Source organism: Podarcis gaigeae (assembly GCF_964106915.1).
Source record: "Podarcis gaigeae genome assembly, chromosome: 2".
NCBI classification, from domain to species: domain Eukaryota; kingdom Metazoa; phylum Chordata; class Lepidosauria; order Squamata; family Lacertidae; genus Podarcis; species Podarcis gaigeae.
In genome coordinates this window covers 64346317-64367581 of record NC_139679.1, presented here as the reverse complement: position 1 = coordinate 64367581, position 21265 = coordinate 64346317, and the positions used below count along the sequence as shown (strand labels likewise).

General features: G+C 46.4%; 1 protein-coding gene across 10 annotated transcripts in view; it reads left to right on the top strand.

Moving 5' to 3' along the window:
* TNIP1 (TNFAIP3 interacting protein 1) overlaps nt 1-20831 on the top strand; it is a 55066-nt gene extending 34235 nt beyond the window's left edge. For 5 of the 10 annotated variants that reach the window (XM_083728693.1, XM_083728691.1, XM_083728692.1 and 2 more), the window contains 13 exons: nt 3080-3271; nt 5556-5650; nt 8175-8265; nt 8821-8910; nt 10299-10364; nt 11139-11270; nt 11913-12041; nt 12228-12356; nt 12676-12801; nt 13862-13942; nt 16478-16675; nt 17107-17197; nt 18005-20831. In XM_083728693.1, the coding sequence (XP_083584819.1) occupies nt 3080-3271; nt 5556-5650; nt 8175-8265; nt 8821-8910; nt 10299-10364; nt 11139-11270; nt 11913-12041; nt 12228-12356; nt 12676-12801; nt 13862-13942; nt 16478-16675; nt 17107-17197; nt 18005-18048 (1464 nt within the window). In that variant the 3' untranslated portion in view covers nt 18049-20831. Of the gene's footprint in view, nt 1-3079; nt 3287-5555; nt 5651-8174; nt 8266-8820; nt 8911-10298; nt 10365-11138; nt 11271-11912; nt 12042-12227; nt 12357-12675; nt 12802-13861; nt 13943-16477; nt 16676-17106; nt 17198-18004 lie in introns of all 10 variants that reach the window. The other 5 variants (XM_083728689.1, XM_083728687.1, XM_083728688.1 and 2 more) reach the window with 1 other exon arrangement.
* Nucleotides 20832-21265: the final 434 nt, after the last annotated feature.

The following is a 21265-nucleotide window of genomic DNA, read 5'->3' as shown; positions in this document are numbered from 1 at the left end:
TTTTTAACATTTCGGCTCCCGAACACCAAAAACCCGGAAGTAAATGCTCCGGTTTTCGACACGGCTTTTGCTTGAGAGCAGGAAGCTCTTGCAGCTAATTGGAAGCTGCATCTCGGTTGTCGAACGTTTTGGAAGTCAAACGGGCTTCTGGAACGGATTATGTTCAACAACCAAGGTTTGACAGTACTGCTACTGCTCCCAAATGAGACTGAAGCTTTAATATTAACTAGGATACTACAAGTAGCATCTGAAACACTTTCCTAGATATTTGGGATAGCTGTTGCCATCAGAGTAAGATAGTGCAAGGTCTTTTGCTACTTGAAAAAGGCTTTTGCCAGTACACCCAATGGGCAGGGATGACTGGCCATGGTGTAGTCAGAGAACTGTAGTCCAGCAACATCTGCAGGGCTCTGGTTTTCCCCATCCCTGCTTTGGGAGACTGGTTGGAACCTGCCCAGAGTACAGTTGTCTTCCTTGATGTAACTTCTATTGAACTAGAAACAGATGAGGCAATAAAGATCTGGCACCAAAGACACACTATGATTCCTGTGTGTATTTCCCTTATGAGTCAGCAGCAACAGAGATGGACAAAGTCTCTTGCAAGACTGGGGTTTTTCATTTTGTGGACCAAGTTCATAGGGGCATGTTCACGGAGAGGTGGAGAGGATGAGTCAGCTCATGAGTCCTGGGTGAAAGCTGCTCTTTCCCTGCCTTTTACCTTCAATGATTCCTTTCTGATGGGCTGCCTGCAAGGTGACTCTTTGAGCTGGCATGCAGCCTGATCTGGCCATGCTTGCTACATCTACGCAGGGTGACATCCCTTTCCTGACCTGGATTGCTTGGCTGTGAATGGTGGCTTTCCTCTCCAAGGCAACCAAGTAACTAATCAGCCATAACAACCCAGACCAGGTTAGTGCTCCACTATGCCTGGCTCAACCACGTCAGGGAGGAGGGTGTGGCTCTGCAGCTGCCTGTGAAGGGCAGGTGTGCCATAAACCCAGGGCCTCGTATAAAGCGGGTGCATTTCAGTTGTAGAGCTTCTGACAGAGGGACGCATGTGCCGCCAGCACTTTGGAATCGTAACCAATTGGAACTGAACAGCAAGAGGTAGGAGTGAGGGAGGTGGGGAAAGGGGGAGCAAAGTTAAGGTGGAAGTGGTGGTCCAAGTTGCAGGAGTGTTTTTCTTCATTAGCAATGTGGAAATTACAGAGAATGGAATGAATAGAATCCTTATTCAGAGGCACTTGCTGGAGAGTAAAGAGGTGTGCTCAGCTTTTTGTTGTTGTTCATTGGTTGTCAAGTTTTTGCCTGCGCTTGTGGAAGGGCCAGAGCATCTGCAGAAGGTTCAGCCCCTGGCATCTCTGGGTAGGACTGGAAGAGAACCCTGCCTGAAATCCTCAGTCAGTCTGTGAGGGCAATACTCAAGTAAAGGGACCAATGATTTGACTTGGTATAAGGCAGGTCTCATGAGTTGGTTCCTAGGAGTGTCTCCATTTCCAGTCTCCTTGTGGGAGACAGAACATTTCTGAATGCCAGTTGCTGGAATCCTTAAGAGGGGAGAGTACTCTTTTGCTCAGCCTTCCCACGGGCATCTGGTTGGCTACTGTGAGAACAGGACGCTGGACTAGATGGGCCATCGGCTTGATTCAGCCTATTCTTATGTAAGCTACCACACTGTCTTCCCAGGAAGCCACATGCCATAATTCCAAGTATACAGACCAAAGACATGCTGCCTTGCTCAGTGGTGAAGGAAAGACACCAAGTACATGATCAGAGACACTCTATCTATCTATCTATCTATCTATCTATCTATCTATCATTCATTCATTCATTCATCCGTCCTTCGTATATTTAGTATGGAAAATGAACTCTGAAACTGAGTGCCAGCAATGAGGGAGGGTCTTACTCTGTGCCTGAGGGTAGCAGGCACTAAACTATTAAGTGGAGCGGGACAGGCCATGTGAGACACACCGCTCTGTCCTTCAAAGAGAAGAACAGCCAGGGGGTCATCCACTTCTGTTCTTAGCATCTGCCTCTTGAGGCGGTAATTTTACTTTGCCTTAATAGGAGGGCGGGCTCCATTTGCTGCTTACAGCTAAGGTGCATTCAGGTGGAATTTTCAGCAATAATAGAAACAGGGCAAAGGTGAAAGGGGCATGGGTAATGCAATGAGTTCTTCTGGAAGTGCAGAATACCACAGACAAAGGCAAGTCCCTTATGGACACTGGATCTCTCTAGAATCATCTCTCATACAGGGCCTCAAGGACTAAACACTGGCTTTGGTGTTTCAGCCCAACTTAGGTTCCCTTTGAGGAATTGGAGTTGGACATTAAATTATGCTTAGAACATTTAGACCATAAAATGAGAGCAGTTTTGTACTGTTCACACCTGGTCAACCCACCTTAAAAAAGAGAGAGGAATTTATTATTATTATTGAAGTGGAAGAGCTGCAGGCAATGGCAACCGAAAGGACCAATGGATTTGAGAAGCTGAAGTGTTTGGGGAAGGGCTGTGGCTCAGTGGCAAAGCATTTGGCTTCCATGCAAAAAGTCCCAGGTTCATTCCTGGCATCTCCCAAGTAGGGTTGACAAAGACTCCTGCCTGAAGTCATGGAGAGCCACAGCCAGGGGGCTGACTTGGTAAAAGGCAGCTTTCTATGTTTTTGTTTTAGAAAAAAACACCACTCAAGGTTGCCAGGGCAGGTGAGTGGGACTGTGAGAAGGGGAAGTCCGCCTCTTCCCTCCTATGCCATCTTGTTCACCCCCACCCTGCCATTGAAGCATGGGGGCAAAGTGCAGCTTCAGGGTGAGATTTTCAGAGGGAAAATGCCTTGTCCAGGAGAAGCAAACCGTGCCCGCCCCCCAATCATGGGGACTCTTTCCAGCGTGCTTACTTTGTAGCTGATATTTCTTTAAATAAGTCCAGAGTAACTCATCCTGAGACAAAAGTGTTGCCAACTCTAGGCATCGGATGAAAGAAGGAAAAGGTGGCAAGCTGCTTCTCTGAGCCTGCCTAAACTTAGCCCTTATTTGCCCTCCTCCCCGATTACAATGTTTCTGCGCCTCCGTGTCTTTTGCAGGACATTGAGCCACTTCAGAACGAGGACGGCAACCTGATGCTGCACCTCCAGCGCTTGGAGAACACGCTGAGTCTCTTTGCTGAGGAGTCAGACAAAACGCAGCTCTTTGCCCACCTGGGACGCATGGCTCTGGAGTTCAACCGGCTGGCCTCCAAGGTGCACAAGAACGAGCAGAGAACATCCATCCTTCAGGTTCGAAGGCTGCTGGTAGATGTGCATAGTTCATTTTGCTTTTCGGTTTTCATGAACAACTGTCTTGGCTTCCTCTCTTCTCTCTCCCCACCCCTGATCCCAGTGAGTGGCCAAAACACATGTGCAATGTGATGCACTTACCCACAACACTTTCCTCCCACAAAAATAATTTTTATTTCTGACAGTAAGAGCTGTTTGACTCCCTTGGAAGATGGTGAACTGTCCTTCATTGGAGGTTTTAAAGCAGAGGTTGGATGGCCATCTCTCAGCGATTCTTTAGCTATGATTCCGGCATTGCAGGGGGTTGGACTAGATGACCCACGCGGTCCCTTCCAACTCTACAATTCTATGATTCTATTCCATACAGTGTACGGCTCCTGGTGCAATACAAGGCACCAGACATGCCCACGCCTTCCACCCATGACACCCATCCATTACAACAAAGGTGCAACTCAGTACAAGTAAGCTCAGCATACATTGCAGATAAATAATAATAATAATAATAATAATAATAATAATAATAATAATAATAATAATAATTTTATTATTTATACCCTGCCCGTCTGGATGGGTTTCCCCAACATATAAAAGCAAAACAGGAGATCAGGATACAAGTAAGCAGAAGAAAGAACTTAAAATCAGCTATTGGACCAACCAAGAAATATTACAAGCCACATAGCTGTTTTGGCCCTGTGATTTTATCACATTTTAATTTCTCCTTCCAGGGCTATTTCTTTGCCTTCCTTTTCACTCACTCCCCCCTCTAAAAACAACAGCATGTGGCCAGTATTATCACTCCCATGTGATGGATGTTGAACCACGCCTGGGAAATAGCAATGTGTTTGTAGCTGAGCTGAGTCTTTAACTGGGAACTTCTAGATCACAGTTCCACCTTTAACCACTACTGTACTGATAGCAACAATTAAGCCCCGTTGAATATGTGTGTTTCCAGTCACGTTGCCACCAGGCTTTGCTTTCAAGTACTCTCTAAAGCCACCTGTGCTCTGGCACACTGTTGGCCTCATAAAGGTTCCTGACCACCGTTCGCAGTGTTGTCGATGGGGAAAACACTGGCATTTCTGAATGAAGCTTCGCTTTAGTTTTTCTTCCGTCATCTCTTCTTCCCTTTCCAACTAGGAAGGGAAACTTTGAGGATATGACACACCCTTAGTAAGGCATCAGACACCCCCCACAACCTTTCAGGTCATAAACTCACTACTAAAAGACTTTTCCCTGGGGCAAGACATTGTGCAATTGACCATTTAAAGGGTGATTTATACTTTGTTTCAGTAAATTAAACGAGGGAAGTCCTCAAGAGGCAGGAGAATTGCATTATTCCTTTTTATTCCCTGGCAGTGATGCCCAGAAGTGCGTCCTTCGGGCCAAAGTGAACAGGATGTTATTCCGTGTCATTTGGCATTGCACAGTTTGCAAAACACCATGACAAATAACCAGTATGCTGGGGGGGGGGCAGGGACTGTCATATGGGGATCTGGAGGACTTTAACCCTTTTGTCCCAGTCAGTCCCAAAGAGGTGCAAATGCAGGCTGCCTCTAATCCTGACTAAAGTGACTGATATTCTTTGCACCTACCATTTGCAACTTTCACCTCATTGCGAATAGCAGGTGTGGAGGGCAGGGCAACAGGAGCTGCCTCTGATCAGAACCGTGATGGAGCAGAGGTTTAAAGCCCCCTGCTCTCCCATGATCCCAATCCATCTCCCCACACCTGTAGCAACTATTAGTCCCCCCCCCCCAAAAAAAGTCATGCAAGGTCCACATGAATAATATCCTGTTTACTTTGGCCCTGCAGTTTTAATAGGCAGATATAATTCCTGCTTTCTTATTCCTATCTTTCCTCAACATTAGAGAGAACCAGAATAGTTACAGTGTCATACCAAGGCTATGTAAGTGCAAATTTTCCTCACTGGATGAGCTTGAACCAGGGGCCATCTCTCAACCTAACCTGGCTCCCAGTGTTGTTGTGAGGATAAAATGGTGGGGGAGACCAAGTCTCTGTCCTGAGTTCCTTAAAGGAAAGGTGGGATATAAATAGCAAGGAAGACGGGGTGGAATATAGCTTTGGCATGCATGTCAAAATCTGAGAAAAGGGTTCATGGGATTGGGGACTAGGAAATTCAAATTTCAGCATCGACAGCTAGCTAAGAGCAGGTGGCCAATTTCCAGAAGCTGTTTATGACCAAGAAAATGGCCCTTGGCTAATATGATATAACTCTTTCCACTGCTGATGCTTCTCGTACCCCTCTCCCATTTCTTTTATACAGGCCTTGTGTGAGGAGCTGCGGAACGAGAATGAGGAGCTGAGGGCAAAGTTGGAGAAGGAACTAGAGCAAAGGAACCAGGTTTCAGAGAAGCTGAGGTGAGGGCATGTCAGGTGGGAAAGGAGAATGCAGTCATGCTGGGCAGAGCAGTGATCTAGGCGTTTTCATTGTGTGTCTGTGTGTGATGACTCTGAAGTTAATATTGGAAGCCTGAAGCTGGTGGAAACCGGCCCCCGCCCCTTGCCCTGCTCTGCTCCTAGGGAGATTTCTTAAGACCCATCACACTGTACAGCCACCCTGAGCAAGCATTAAAGAGCCCAGAAGAAATTTGGATTTGAGAGATGAGTGCAGTTATGGTAGAGAACACTGGTGCTTAGAAAGTTCATTTTAGAAAAGGAATTAATTCTAGTTCATCCCTTGCAAAAAAAGAGAACCAATTCCATTCCAGTTCATTTCACAGTTCGCTTGTGATGGTGCTTGGCATATATTTTTCAGCCTTCAGAATTTTGCAAGCTGTCTTGCTAAAGTAAAAAATACACTGCAAGAACATCAGAACATGCAAGCATTTTATTTTTCCCAACAGTTCTGATCTTTAAGCTTTAAACAGCAGCATCACTTTTCAGATAGGTAAAAATGGCAAATGCAGTGGCCACAATTATGGAGTTATGTGCAATGAAACACATGCGCACACACATACATAATTAAAATGATTTTTAAATCTCCCAAATTTCACTGCAAAGGAAATTTAATTCATGTTCAGTTGACCCAGAACTACTTTCAGGTGTAATTCAGAGATTTATTTTTTTAAAAAAAATTTTGGGTGAATTAGTTAATCTGAATAGCACTGGGAGTCCAACCCACCTTGCAGTAAGGAACAGAAGGAGTGGAGCCACTCCCTGAAAAGTAACAACAATGGTGGGAAATCCCAGAGAAGGATAAGGGGAATTTCCTTGCATTGGGTGGTACAGGGTGAACCTTGGAAAAGAGACCCTAATACCAGTGCTGGCCCAACTTGGTGCTGCCCTTTTTTCCAATAAGTAATCCCCCAAAACACTCTGCCAAGTGTTTGTCTGAGCAAGCCCCATCCTCAAGTTGCCATGTAGTGCAACCGTCTGAAGTGCATTGGACGGAATATACTTAGAAGCATTTACATGACTGAGATTCCTGATAAAGTCTGGTTCCCTATTTGCACAAAGGCCTCTAAGTGTCTTCAGTCAAACCTGCATAGCAGCCTCCTTCAAGCCATGAAGGTCTAAAAGGAGCAAGTGGACTTGGGAGCATGGTTGCAGCAGGGTTTGCATGCATGCCCCTGCCCCTCCACACACTTCAAACACCCCTGGGCTCAGGCAAACACCTTTCCCTAGCCTGAAGATCATGAAGTCCTTTGGCCTTCTAAGACCCAACCAGCAGTTCCCTAGAGACAGCAGACACTGGTGTCCTGATTGCTTTGGCTGGGGAAGACCCAAGCTTCTCTGAATAGCTGGGCTTTCACCTTCTTGATATTTCCAGTCAAAAGACCTTTTAAAAAGTTGTCCCTTGGTCTTCCTAGATGAGATGCTGCCCTCTAGAGGACCTGCCTGACTGTGACTTCCATGCGCTCTGAGCTGTTCTCCATCATGGTCTATAATGGCAGAGCTGGTCCTCAGGAAAGAAATCTTGTCCTGTGTCTTGTGCTGCATCACATTCTGTTGCTCAGGGGTTCAAGCTTTAGAATGTAAAAGACTTTGATGCCAGGAAACCCTCCCCGTACAATCTAGCCACCATACCAAGCAAAAATTCAGAACAAACATAGAAGTCTTGCATTTCAAACTTCAGGGGCAATTGTCCTCTTTTTAATTTACTTGCAGATCTTAGTAAAGAAGAAACTTTACCAGGTTCCATGGGGATGTAGACGCTGTATTGATTTGAACACTGCCATTGTTAACATAAAAGTGAACTAAGAGACTCATTTTTTTTCCTTCAAAGGTTATGTTACTTTAGAGTAATGAGATCCTCATTGGCACTGAAAGACCCTTAACTGGTGGTATGTAACCAGGGAAGGTATCCTTAGCAGGATCTGCCTCGCAAGCCAAACAGGACAGGTGGCTGGGGCTGCCCACCTGTCAATCACATGCCATCCTTATGACATCACATGGTTGACAAGTGGGCCTGGCCTTGTGCTCTGATCTCAGAGGTTTAAAAGGGAAGTGGGTGGAGACTCAGAAAGCCTTTTCCAAGTCTCCTCCTGCTTCCCTATAGGATCCTAGAGTTTTTAAGGCAGGCCTATCATAAGTAACACTGAGCCACTTGTCTCAGGTGGCAGAGGGGCAGCCAAGCAAGCAGCCCCCTGCACATACTCCCGCCAGTGTGCCAGGACAAGTGAGCCCTTTTGCCAGACACTCCCATGCCATTTGAGGTTCAGTTGCTGGCAGCTGCATGGCTGGGCACTGTGGCGAACCTTTTCAAGACTTGGGAGCAGCTTCACCATGGCGTTTACAGTAAGTGGCAGCCCTGGCACACACCATGGGGCAGAGGGGCTCTGCCATGCCTCAGCTGGCAAAATGTCTTTGGTCAACTCCAGCCAGAAGAATGATTTCTCTTCCCTGGTGCTCATCTTGCTAATATTATTCCTTCCCAATGTAGGTGTGAGAATCTGGAGCTCAGGAAGATGGTGATGATGGGCAGCAAAGAAGGAGTCAAGGCAGAAAGCGTAGAATGTGCTGGACAGCAACAGGTGGGAGGCTTTTCCCTTTGAAACAGAGATGGAGAACCTGAGGCCCTCCAGAAGTTGTTGGACTGCAGCTGCCATCATCCCTGACCCTTGGCATTTTGCTTGGGGATGAGGAGAACTGGAGTCCAACCACATCTGGAGATTCCCCAGCCGTGTTTTAAAACCAGATAGTCTGTTCATCTTGGCCCGCTACCCTGGGCCTGATCTTGCAGGGTAACTGTTCAAGAGCGCAGAACTGGAGTGGAGTGGCTGTTGGACTTCCTGCTCCAGCCACTTGAAGGCTTAAGAACTGCATCTTCCCGACCCCCACTCCCCACCCCCACATGCATGCATGCATGCATTAAGCATGACAGTAAAACCACCCTGGTTGTTAAATAGTGATTGCTCTTATTTGCCTTTCCAATGTATATTGGATCGTGGTTGTTGTGGGAGAAAATAGGCCTTACTGTCCAGTTCTTTGGATGCTGGCTTTGGGAAGGAGAAGCTCTTGAATTGTGAGCTGCTTGCTATGATCAGCTTAGCCTCTTCTCCTGACCTTTTTGTGTGCCATCATTTCAGAAGGGGGCCGCAGAAGAGAAAGCCACAGGGAAAAGCATGTTGGGGTCAAGTGAGAAGAAAGTGAAGATCCTCGAGCACCAACGCAACGAGGTAAGCAGGATGCCTGCCCCAAGTGACCTAAGGCCAGAGGAGAGCTCAGCACATTTTATTATTTTAAGTGTTACATCTCCTGCCCCTTAAATGCACAGTTTCCTGAGGCAACTCACAACTGTAACGAGTCACAATACTGCCCCGGCAAGCGGAGAACCCACAAACCACAAGGCAGGGCAGTGTCGGATCACATTGAAAGTGTCAGAGCAAAGAGCAGTGCTTTCATTCCCACCCCTCACCCCCGAGAGGTGAGCATCAAGGAAGCCTGGGAAATGAACCAGGGAAGAGCCACAGAGGTGGATCATCTTGCAGGGTTCAAGCCCTGGCATCTCTAGGTAGGGCAAGGAGAGACCCCTGTCTGAAAGCATGGAGGACCAGTCATTGTAGACCAGGCATAGGCAAACTTGGCCCTCCAGATGTTTTGGGACTACAACTCATCCCTAGCTAACAGGACCAGTGGTCAGGGATGATGGGAGTTGTAGTCCCAAAACAGCTGGAGGGCCAAGTTTGCCTATGTCTGGTGTAGACTATACTGAACTTCGTGAACCATTGGTCTGGCTTCCTACATTCTGCCACAACCCAAAAGGCCCTGTTACCAGTTACTTGCCTCACTTGAGAAGATAGGGATAGCCTGATGAGGACCTCTGAAGACGGTCTTAAATGTCAGGCTCATTCTTGTTGGGACTAGACAGTGCTTCCCATATCTCCAGGAACCTGAAATCTGCACACACCCCCGCCCTTTCCTTGGAAACATCGAGATCTGATTCATACCCTCGACATATTGAGTGAGCTGCTGCTCCATGATGTTGCCATGTGGTCTAAACTGTGATCCCACAATGGTAGCCTGCATTAGCAGCAGGGTCAGGTGCCTTTTTCTGTTCAGCCCAGGATTGTCTGCTGACAATGGCTCTCTGGGGTCTCCTGCTGAGATCTTGCCTTTTAACATCGCATCACCTTTTTAAACTGGAGATGCCAGGTGGGATGGAGCTGCAACAGTAGCATCCTGGCAGTAGCATCGCTGCCATGTATCCAAAAGAGGTGGCAAGGTTGGGGCTGCGTTGGTGCAGCAGTGGAGCCAGTCCAGTGCCGCTGCTGCTCAACTCCAAATCTACCACTGTCACTCCACTCCTCCTGCCTCCGATAAGCAGCAGTAGGTCTGCTGCTAGGCATTTATTGTTGCAGGAAAGCTGCTCCTGCTGTTCAAGAGAGGCCCAAGGTCAACCAGCTTGAGTGCTATCAGGTTTGGCAATCTATGCAGAGCCTGAAGGAGGCTATTCCTGTAAGAGAGTTGCTGGACAGACTAGAAAGCGCTGGCAATATAGTGCTTTGGCTACATCAGTAGGGAATTGAGATTCTGTCCTTTGATAACTCTGGGCCTTTCCTTCTAGCTGCTGGAGGTAAATAAGCAGTGGGATCATCATTTCCGGTCCATGAAGCAGCAGTACGAGCAGAAGGTAATAGCAGGGTACCAAATGCCTTGCACAAATCAAGTTTTATAGGTGACAGTTATTTCACATAATATGACACCCAGAGAACTTTGCGTTTCTCTCATATGCCTTGCCGGAGAGGAAGAATGTAAACAGGCATGTTGCTAGAAGGAAAGCTGGGTCTCTCTATGGCACTGACATTTTCTCTCTGGCTTTAATGCTTTTTATGATAAATGTTTGTCTGCCATCTTTCTGGTCTGCATCAATGCACCAAACTCAACATACGGTTGACAGTCAGCCAGAACAATCAGATTGTTGTTGTCTGCCATCTCTTAATCTCATTACTTCGGTTAGCTTGGCTTGTGCTATATGCCAGATTTTATTTACCCATTCCTTATGCGTTGTGATCCGAGAACTTTTCCCATTTTTAGCTATAACAAGCTGAGCAGCTGTTAATAAACCAGAGATCATTACCTATTGAGTGGGCATGTTTTCATGATAGATTTCCAGTTGAACTGGTTTTAATTCCAATAAAAATTCATAACCGGTTGTCCTCTCAATATCTCTTTTAATTTGACTTCAAAACATTGGAATACCAGGGCAAGGTCTCTAGGGTGTGTGTGTGTGTGTGTGTGTGTGTTGTCTGAGATGTCCCATTTTATTAGCATTTTTATTCTCATTTCTCTATAGTATTCTCATAGAGTCAGACAAGAGATACTGCATATTTTTAAATGTTTGCAGTATTTCTAGCTCTGTTCTGTGGTTTGTTTCATGTTTCATGTCATCTTCCCCTCCTGGCAGATAACAGATCTACGACAGAAGCTTGCTGACTCCCAGAAAGCCCTGGGGGAGCTGGAGGCAGAACGAGAGCAGAAGCAGAGGGATTTTGACCGTAAGCTCCTGCTGGCTAAATCCAAGATTGAAGAGGAGGAGGTGAGTCTGATAAGAGGTCCGACACTCCCTGGAAATGCATCAGACCCACCGTGGCCAATAGTCAGGGATTATAGGAGTTGTAGTCCCACTCACAAGTGCTGCATCCCTGTTATAAAAGATGAGACCAAAGATACTGAGCATGGGATACCGAGCCTGTCTAGTGTGAAGGTAGATGAGCTAGATAGTATATTTGACCAGAGAGGATAGGACATGGGTTAGAGGGATGGACAGGCAGTTTGAATTATGATGGCAAAGCTATAGCCACTTGCATTTGTTGAGATTTCAGCAGGCTACCCAGTTATAGACAATTAGTGGCAGCTGTGGGGAACTTTTGGCCCTCCAGATGTTGCTGAACTACAACGCCCATAATCCCTTGACCGTTGACCATGCTTTCTGGGGCTACTGGGAGTTGTAGTACAGCAACACCTGGTCTGTGACAGTATGTTCTCAAGAAGGTAAAGGAATCTGCAAGGCAGGAGCTTGAAATTTATTTTTAAAATCTTCTCCCAATTCTCATTCATTTCATTTCATTTCCAGTTTTTCTACTTCTGGTTTTGAGGCAGGGAGGGAGGGTGGTAGAATGAGGATCTGTGGTCCTAAGGTATACGACTGTCTTGACTTTTATGACTTTGTATTTCTCAGGCAGAAAAGGAGAGACTTGCCGGTGAGGTGAAAGACCTAAAACAGAGGGTGAAATTCCTTCAGGATCAGTTGGCTCCAGTCACCAGGCAAAGGGAATACCAGGAGAAGGAGATTTTACGGCTTAATAAGGTGGGTAATATACTTCTGCTTCTCTGTAGCCATGCCAGTTTTTCCTACCCCAGGTTATGAGCTTTCCTGGACAGTAAGATAGCCTTAAATCTTTTACAATATCTGCAAACATATTGTTTACTGATGCTAAGCTGCTGTGGAGAAAAGACCATTTTAACTGTCCTCTCTGTTCCTGACCCCCCTCAGGCCTTAGAAGAGGCCCTGAATGTTCAAGCCTCTGCTCCTTCCCCTTCGGCCTTCAACAGCCCCATTGAACCTGGAGCATCTGTCCGGCATCAGGAGGTGGTGACCCAGAATGAGCTCCTAAAGCAACAGGTATGGCAGGCTTCCATGAAGCTAGGACTCCCCTTGGTTTGACGCCATTTGTGAGCACAAAAGTTATTTCCAGAAAACACAGTGTCCCTTTTGCCTCTTAAGCTTGTGCCTCCCAGGCTGGGGCAACGCAGTCAGATGGGCAGGGTACAATGTTGTTGTTGCTGTTGTTGTTGTTGTTAACGTCTTTGAAGTTGGGCTCAAAACACGGTTGTGCCCATTGCCTTTTCCTGACATCAGCGTTGGGACACTTGGCACTTGCCATACATTGGGATTGTATCTCTGTGAACCAAGGACTTCACTGCCTCTTGTTCCCTGCCAGGTGAAGATTTTTGAGGAGGACTTTCAGCGGGAGCGGAGCGACAGAGAAAGAATGAATGAGGAGAAGGAGGAGCTGAAGCAGCAGCTGGATAAGCTTCAGAAGCAGTTGGTGCTCACCAACAGCCAGGTAGGAACCCAGAAAGCACATTCTGGTTTCAAAAAGGAAGCTGTGCAGTGAAGGGGATGACAATTAGGCCACTCTGAAATCCCAGCCTGCTGACTGATCCAACTGCCCTGTGCTTTCCAAAATCCAAAAGACTGCTACATACCCTTTCTATCCACCATTAGCTTCATCTCCCATGTTCCCTTCCCCCACATCAGTGTCCAATTTAGGCACTTCAACTTCTCTCCCTCCCCTGTCTTTATCAACCTGCTTCCCGTTGCCTTCTCCTAGGCCTAGCCATGATCTTCAGGGGATCCCTTGCTATATCCTGCATTGCTGCACTAAGACTGTCCGCCTTCTCTCAAAGGGTAGCCAGGAGAACAAAGAGGCAAAATCTCACTTAGAAAGCGAAGGCACCTTCTGGAAGTTCTTCAGAATCTGGATGCAGTTCACAAGCCACAGTTCAGTCACTTCACTCTTATAGCAGGGCTGGGGAACCTGTGGCCCTCCAGGTGTTGCTGAGCCACAGCACCCGTCATCCCTACCCATTGATCATGCTGGCAGGGGCTGATGGGAGTCCAGCGGTGTCATGGAGAGCCACAGGTTCCCCATCCCTGCTCCACAGCAGGGGTGCCTGTTTTATCCTTAAGGGAAGAGATAATTGTGTCATTTGTTTTGGAAGAAGAGGAGGAAGAGGCATGCCAGTAAACAAAGATAAGATGTGTTCAAGTAAGATTGGGTAGTAGCTCCCTCAGCCAGAAGTGGTTCTTGCTGTCTAGCTTGTCCGTCGAAATCTAGTATGGCCTCTTACTTCCTTCAGTCATGTGACCTCACTGGAACTTTGTAAGAGTAAGCTGGGGCAACCTCTCCTTATATCCACACAGAGGTCTAGAACCAAAGAACTGTGTTATGTGCCGCCTTTTGTGCTCCACCTAGATTCGGATGGAGCTCAGCTGCTCGAGCAGATTTGAGCAGAATGTTTGCATATGGTCTCCTTTAATTTGCCTCGCCTCCTTCCCAGCATGCAGTTGGAAGCGAAGCCTTTAGCTCCTCACTTACCTGTGGCCTTCTCTCTCCCTGCCAGATGCAGATTTTTAAAGAGGACTATCGTAAAGAGAAGGAAGAGAAGGACAAGTTCAAGAAGCTGCTCAAGCAGCACAAACAGGTACAGAACGCCATGCTAGGAAAAGCACTGTGCTGAAAGATAGGACTGCTCAGGCAATACCGAATTTAGGTCACAGCCAGTTGAACTGAGGGCTAGGTGGACTGTTCAGAGGGGCTGGGAGCTAGGGGCACTGTGATACAGTGGTTCCACTCCTTTCTCCTGGGCCGTGTCCAGAAAGTGGTGTTGGGGGATTGTTCAGACCCCTGGGTTCTCACTTATGGGGTGCCTCAGGGTTCTGTCCTCCCCCCATGCTTTTTAATATCTATATGAGCCGTTGGAAGAGATCATTGGGGTTTGGGCTGGGTGTTCATCAGTATGCAGAGGACACCCAGCTCTACCTCTCCTTTAAATCAGAACCAGTGAAGGCGGTGAAGGTCCTGTGTGAGTGCCTGGAGGTGGTTGGAAAATGGATGGCAGCTAACAGATTGAGGTTGAATCCTGACAAGACAGATGTCCTGTTTTTGGGGGACAGGGGGCGGGCAGGTATGGGGGACTCCCTGGTCTTGAATGGGGTAACTGTGCCCCTGAAGGACCAGGTGCATAGCCATTTTGGACTCACAGCTGTCCATGGAGGCTCAGGTTAATTCTTTGTCCAAGGCGGCTGTCTACCAGCTCCATCTGGTACGCAGGCTAAGACCCTACCTGCCCGCAGACTTTCTTGCCAGAGTGGTGCATGCTCTAGTTATCTCCTGCTTGAACTACTGCAAGTTATCTCCTGCTTGAACTACTCTACGTGGGGCTACCTTTGAAGGTGACCCGGAAACTGCAATTAATCCAGAATGCGGCAGCTAGACTGGTGACTGGGAGTGGCTACCAGGACCATATAACACCAGTCCTGAGAGATCTGCATTGGCTCCCAGTATGTTTCCGAGCACAATTCAAAGTGTTGATGCTGACCTTTAAAGCCCTAAACAGCCTTGGTCCTGAAGGAGCATCTCCACCCCCATTGTTCAGCCCGGACACTGAGATCCAGTGCCAAGGGCCTTCTGGCAGTTCCCTCATTGCGAGAAGTGAGGTTACAGGGTACCAAACAGAGGGCCTGTCAGTAGTTGTGCCCGCCCTGTGGAACACCCTCCCATCAGATGTAAAGGAAATAAGCAGCTATCCTATTTTTAAAAGCCATCTGAAGACAGCCCTGTTTAGGGAAGTTTTTAATATTTAATGCTGAATAGTTTTTAACACTTGTTTGGGAGCTGCTCAGAGTGGCTGGGGAAACTCAGCCAGGTGGGCGGGGTATAAATAATAAATTCTTCTTCTTCTTCTTCTTCTTCTTCTTCTTCTTCTTCTTCTTCTTCTTCTTCTTCTTCTTCGACCCAGCTTTGACACGTGGCTCAGATTCCAATCACTTGGATAATTTTTTGGTAGCTTCCTTAGGGTCAGTTCATACTAGGGATCAATGAATGAATCGGGTCACTTTTGCATGTGTTCACCCACAAGTCCATTCTGTCCCAAGTTAATCTGAATAACCAACTTGGATGACCTAAAAAGAGGATTAGACAAATTCATGGAGAATTAAGCTTTCAGTGGCTACTAGCCACGATGGCTATGCTCTGCTTCTGTGGTTGGAAGCAATAATGCTTATAAATACCAGTTTCTGGGAACTGCCAGAGGGGAGACCGCTCTTGTGTTGGGGTCCTGCTTACGGGTTTCCAACAAGCATCAGGTTGGCCACTGTGAAAGCAGGATGCTGGACCAGATGGCCAAGTGGCCTCTTCTTATGATATCCTCTTTGCCGTGACGCACCTATAAATTATTTCTATACATTGTGGATGTTTTCCAGTCAAATTGAACCCTAATTGGGTGAAAGGTGTGAAACTTCTAGCCCCAAACTGGACATTACCTATTTTTTTACATAATGATGTGTTTTTCTTTCAGGGAAAGCAACCAATTACTAATGCCATTGTGGTTGATGATTTTACTAGGGTCCTAGGTCTCACACACACAAACACAGAGGGGGGAGGGAGAAAGATCTACCTCTTTAATCCACCCCAGCTGGTAAAGACTGGTTCTGGCCCACAGACTATAGGGCATGATATCCCATTAAATTGACAGTGTCAGATTTGTCTGAAGATGGCTTTCTGTTTACCTATCCAGGGAGATCAAAACTGCTTCTACAACAAAATTTGGCTTTGTAATTCGGAATTTATGTGATGTGATTTAATTTGATGTGATTGGCCAGTTAATAAAAATTATTTAAAAAAACAACAACAAAACTGCTTCTACATGTAGGTCCAGATTAGATCTGAGTCATTTTTCTCTTACTACCCACTGCTTTTATTTAAAAGGTAACTCCTTTTTCTCAGCCTACTCTTACTTTTTCCTCCTGGCAACAGTGAAATCAAAATACTGTGAAGGGGGCATGGTGTTCCTTCAGTCAGCCCAGGATGAAATGTCCCTGGATGAAAAGTACAGGATAACCAAAACAATAATGCCTCCGCCTCCAGGTGCCCAGATATTCCAGCAGTAAATCATTAGCCTTCTGTATGGCTTATCTGTGTTTGCATCATTCTCAGCCTCCTGCTTTCTCACTTACAGCATTCTGGTGACAGGCTTCATCCAGAGCCGCAGCCAGGACCGGTGGCCCCAGTCTGCCCCATGTACCAGTTCCAGTGCCCCACTCCAGTCCAGCCCCACATGTATCATGGTTACGAGGAGTGGCAGCAGATCCGTTACCCACCAGCGGCAATGCCAAATGAGCGTCCTCCGGTTCAGAACTACCACCGATTCCCTCCTGTGAGTTAACTAAATCAGAAGGCATCAGGGCTGTGGAAAAAAGGCAGCTGGGAACTGGAGGCTATCAGTATAAAGCCATCCATTGCCTCGTTAAACAATAAATGAAGATCAGAGTCTCAGGATTGTGCCAGATTCTGTGCAAAACTTCAGGTGCAAGCGAATCCCCAGAACGAGCAGCTCTGCTTCTCCTAATTTCCAAAATCTGAAATTGTTGGCTTTGCCCAGCAGAATCTGGGCTTAAAATTTTGTTGCATGACCTGATTCTTTCTTTAGTTATAGAATTCGTATTAAGTTCTTCCTCTCGAAGGAGCCCAGGGCATGCCAGTGCCGCCTCCTACTTGCACAGTAGCGCCATTCAGTTTGGAGAAGCAAAGTTTCCATTTTGAAGCACGCATGTTTATGCTTGTTTATTTATGTCTTGATCACTTTAGCCAGAATATACCTGGTATCCACCATGTGTTATTTCACAAAATCAGAACGCGCAAGCGCCAGACGGTGGGAAACAACTCCCCAAGGAATCGGGTAAGGAAGGGGTTCAAATTTCTTTGGTGAAATTCCCGAGAGCTATTGTGAATGCTGCCTTTCCTTCCTCTCCTCGAAGTGTCTTCTTATCTGCTAGGATAACTGTGCAGAAACCTTTGGCTACTCCACATGGTGGATCATTTCCATTGCATGGGGCGCCTTCATGCCATCACCAGCACCTGACATTGGTAGCTTTGTGGTGACATGCCAAATTGCCACACAAAACTGGGGAGGTTCACTCTACGGCAGCCACACTGTGTGCTGTGAGGGTACTGTTTCAAGCTGCCTTCGCCTGCCTATCATAACACACAAACGGGCCCTGAACAAATAGGAGGAAAGGAGGCGGGATGCTTGAAGGTGCAAATCTTTTTCATGCCTGAAAGGTCACATGAGTTTCTGATGTATGTGATTCAGAGATCTAACTGGTCTTCAAGTTCATGGAAAACTTGCGCCTCAGTGTTTCAAGGAGCCAGAGGTGTGTGTCTTTGGGCCTCCCTAGCTCTCCCTTCACCTAGCCCTCAACATTTTGTAACTGTGCTGATGACCCGCCAAAAACTGGTGGCCCCTGCACTAAACCACAGTTTAGTGTGTTGTGCAGTTACGGCTGAAATATACTAAATGTCATCGGCCAGATTTTAAATATCCACCGGGCATTTGGCTATGGAGTTCTCAGCAGTTGCTGTTGGTGAGGATTGGGATGGTGGATTCAGTTCAGCTCAAATCTCTGTGAGCTGAACATAATAGTATATCGTTGATCAAAGACCTGTCTGCCACTTTTTGTAATATTTGTGTGTTTTTGTCTTTCAGACCCTACAGGCCTTGGGTTACCTAAAAACCAAAGGCCCGCCTAACTCTGTGGCCATATGCAAGAGCATAAAAAATGGAGTTGTGATATACGCATGTGAGTCTGCATGTACAGATAAAAGCCTCCTTGTGCTCCTGGACACTATTCACATTTATCTGTGTACATGGAATACATGTACACTTGGATGCTTGAGCTAACAGCAGCTTTAGCAGGAATTTCTGAAGACGTATGGAAGATACTGCCAAGGAGTGACAGTGGCCCAGTATTATGGGGGAAACCACTGGAAATAACTACCTGGGTCTCCCTCTCACTCACTCAGCATTTGGATGATTAACTCTTTCTGACCTCAAGGATTCAACTGCCATGGATCCACTATCAGATTCCAGTGGCAAACACCGGCAGCCCTGTGTCAACAGAACCTATATCTAGCTGATTCCCCCTGTGATGTGACAGCTTTACATTTACGGCGTCTGAATTTGGTGGCAGCGGAAACATTCTATGTGCAAAATGACTTTTGCAGAGCAGCTGTTGTGGTCAATGCCTGGACAGGTTACAGACACTGAATTTTTGCAAGGGGGTAGGGAGAAGGAGAAATCCAATCCCTGTATAGTGTATAGAAAGTAAAATATACTTTTCCCATGCTGAATATATTTTTTAAAATTTGCATGTTGAGTCCAGTGGTTTAGCCCAAGGAAACATTATACTTCCCCTGAGTTGTGCTGTTCAGCGTGGTTAAAACTAGTATTTGTTTGTGTATTGCGCCACATACTCAGTTTATACATATACCTTAACTTACCCTCCTCTTAGTATCGGCAGCTTCCTGCATTGTTTTCCTGAGCCTGAAACTCTGTTCCTGTCTCTTTTCGATCCCACAGTATGAAATCGAACCCATTAGACGCAATGTAAATGTGGTCTGCAAACAGGCTAGCAGGTGTTGCTGCACAGCTTCTCTCAACTCTTGAAGACAGCTTGCTGGACTAGATGGACTTCCAGTCTGATCTAGCAAGGCAGTTTTTAAATGATTCCTGGTGGACTGGATGTGTTAACAAGAATAGCTAATCTTTGGCTGCAATCCACTTTCCTTGGCGTAAGTCCACTTGAGGCCAGTGGGATTCACTCCAGAATAAGGTTGTGCTGTAAATGTGGTAGTTTAGTAAAAAAAACGAAGAAGAGTTGCACTCCTGGTGCAGGGCAATAGTGACCAGCAAAGGCTTTTGAGGAATATGTGTTGCATAAAATCAAAGTTTAAAAACTCTGCTATAAGTGGTACTGCTGATGTTACCACTGTTTTACATGAGTCGGAAGGAATCACAGCTGTGTGACCACCGATTGCATGTGTTGTGGTCAGCTGTGTTACTCTTAAAAGAGCATTGATGGTATAATGAAACAGCTTGGATGCAATTGGGGCTCAGCTTTCTATAGGCATTCTGCACACTGGCTCGATATACGGTTTCTTCCCCAATCTCCTCCTCGCACAGAGGCTGGTTTCTCCAGCAAAGCAGTAGCATCCTTGTGGAAGTGGAGAGGCTTCATTTTAAGATGGGAGGGACCTTAGAATGTGAATGAGTGAAATATGAAATACAGGGAAGTGATGGTTGTTGCTTTTTAAGAGACAAATTAATTATGAGGGTGCACCATACGGTGAATAGGTAGGATGAAAAAGAAAATAAGTGCATATAGAAAGTGGCTGAATCAGAGTCTGTAAAACCTGCAAAGACTTTGGTCAGTAAGGTTTCCACTGTTCACTGTTCCTCAGCATGATAATCCCTAAGGAAACAAAGGTGCCCTTTATTTTGACATTTCTGTAAAACCTACACTTGTTTCAACCACAGATTGCTTTAAAAAAACTGTTTTGAAATGTTGATCCAGCTAACCTAATTGTCATAAACATTTCTTTCAAGAGGTGGTACAAATGGCTTGTTACATGCTGCTGTAATAACTGGAATACTCCAATGTAGGGGTGTTCCAGGGGTTGGCCAGGTTGGCGCTCGCCAAGGGTGCAGGCCCAGGGTGGCACCAAAATCGTGCCCCTCCACTCAGGCTCTCTGCCCATCGGCGCACTCCCTGGGCCACCACTCCACTACTTTGGGTGGCTGGAACAGGTGCACAGACTACTCTGGGCACCTCGGCAGGCCCCCGGTGTGAGCTTGGAGGGAAGAAAGACATGAGTTGCAAGAGGAGCGAAAAGGAAGGAAGCAGAAGAGGAAGCAGCAAGTGGATGGTGGAAGAAAGGCAGGTAGGCAAACAGAGAGATCAATGGAGGAGGTGGTGGTAGGGAGGCTGAGCAAAGTGGACTTGATCCCGATGGCCACAAAGGAAGTCAATAGTGGAGCGTGAAAGGCAAACCCTTTGAGTTTCTGGTCCACGGTATCTCCTGGCTTCAGAGGTGCCCATAGAGCTCCTTGCCAAGGGTGCACGGGAACTTAAGTATGCCTCTGCTCAAATGGTTAATGCCATCAAACTCTGCAGGGAAAACTCTTTCCTTGGGAAGTAACCATAAAGGATGGTCCCTTTTTCTTGTCCTCACAGAGGGAAAGAATAACAATTTACAAAATGTTACACTGCAGGATCAATGCATACCACCCCAAACATAGATGTTATGGCGGGGGCACTTGTAACCCCCCTTTTCTTTCTGTCATAGGAAAGAAAGAGGTGAAGGAAAGCCTGATTAGAATTTACTGTACACATCACTCTAAATAGTAACACCTAGTATTTTTGCTTGCCGATCTTCCTATTGTATAAATGTTAGAGACATTTTGTTTTGGCAAAATGATATTAATTATATATATTAATTTTATTCTATTCCTAATAAAGTGTGATTTCCCCCCTTGTGATCTACAGTCCCTGGAGTGTTATGTCGAAGTGAAATGTGCCTTTGTGCTATCCGGAGCTATTTATTAGATGCCTTTTGGATTGCCATAAATGAAAAGAGGATGAGTGTCAGGGTGTTGGGTATTTCCCTTCATCATCTGTATGAAATAATTCCCTGCACAGCATAGATGGGGAGCCAGTAGTCCTCTGGATGTTGGACCCATTAGCACCAACCAATATGGGCTATGGGATCAGGGATGATGGGAGTTGCAGTTCAGCCACTGGTTAGCTACCCCTGATCCACAGTGCAAAAAGTGAAAGAGAAGATCCAAGTTGTGTGTGTGTTGTGTGCTTGTGTATTTTATCTTCTCTTTGAATCTATATTTGCATGAAGTGAACACCAAGGGGAAATTGCCTGAACCAGGGCAACTGGATGCAGAATGGATTCAGGA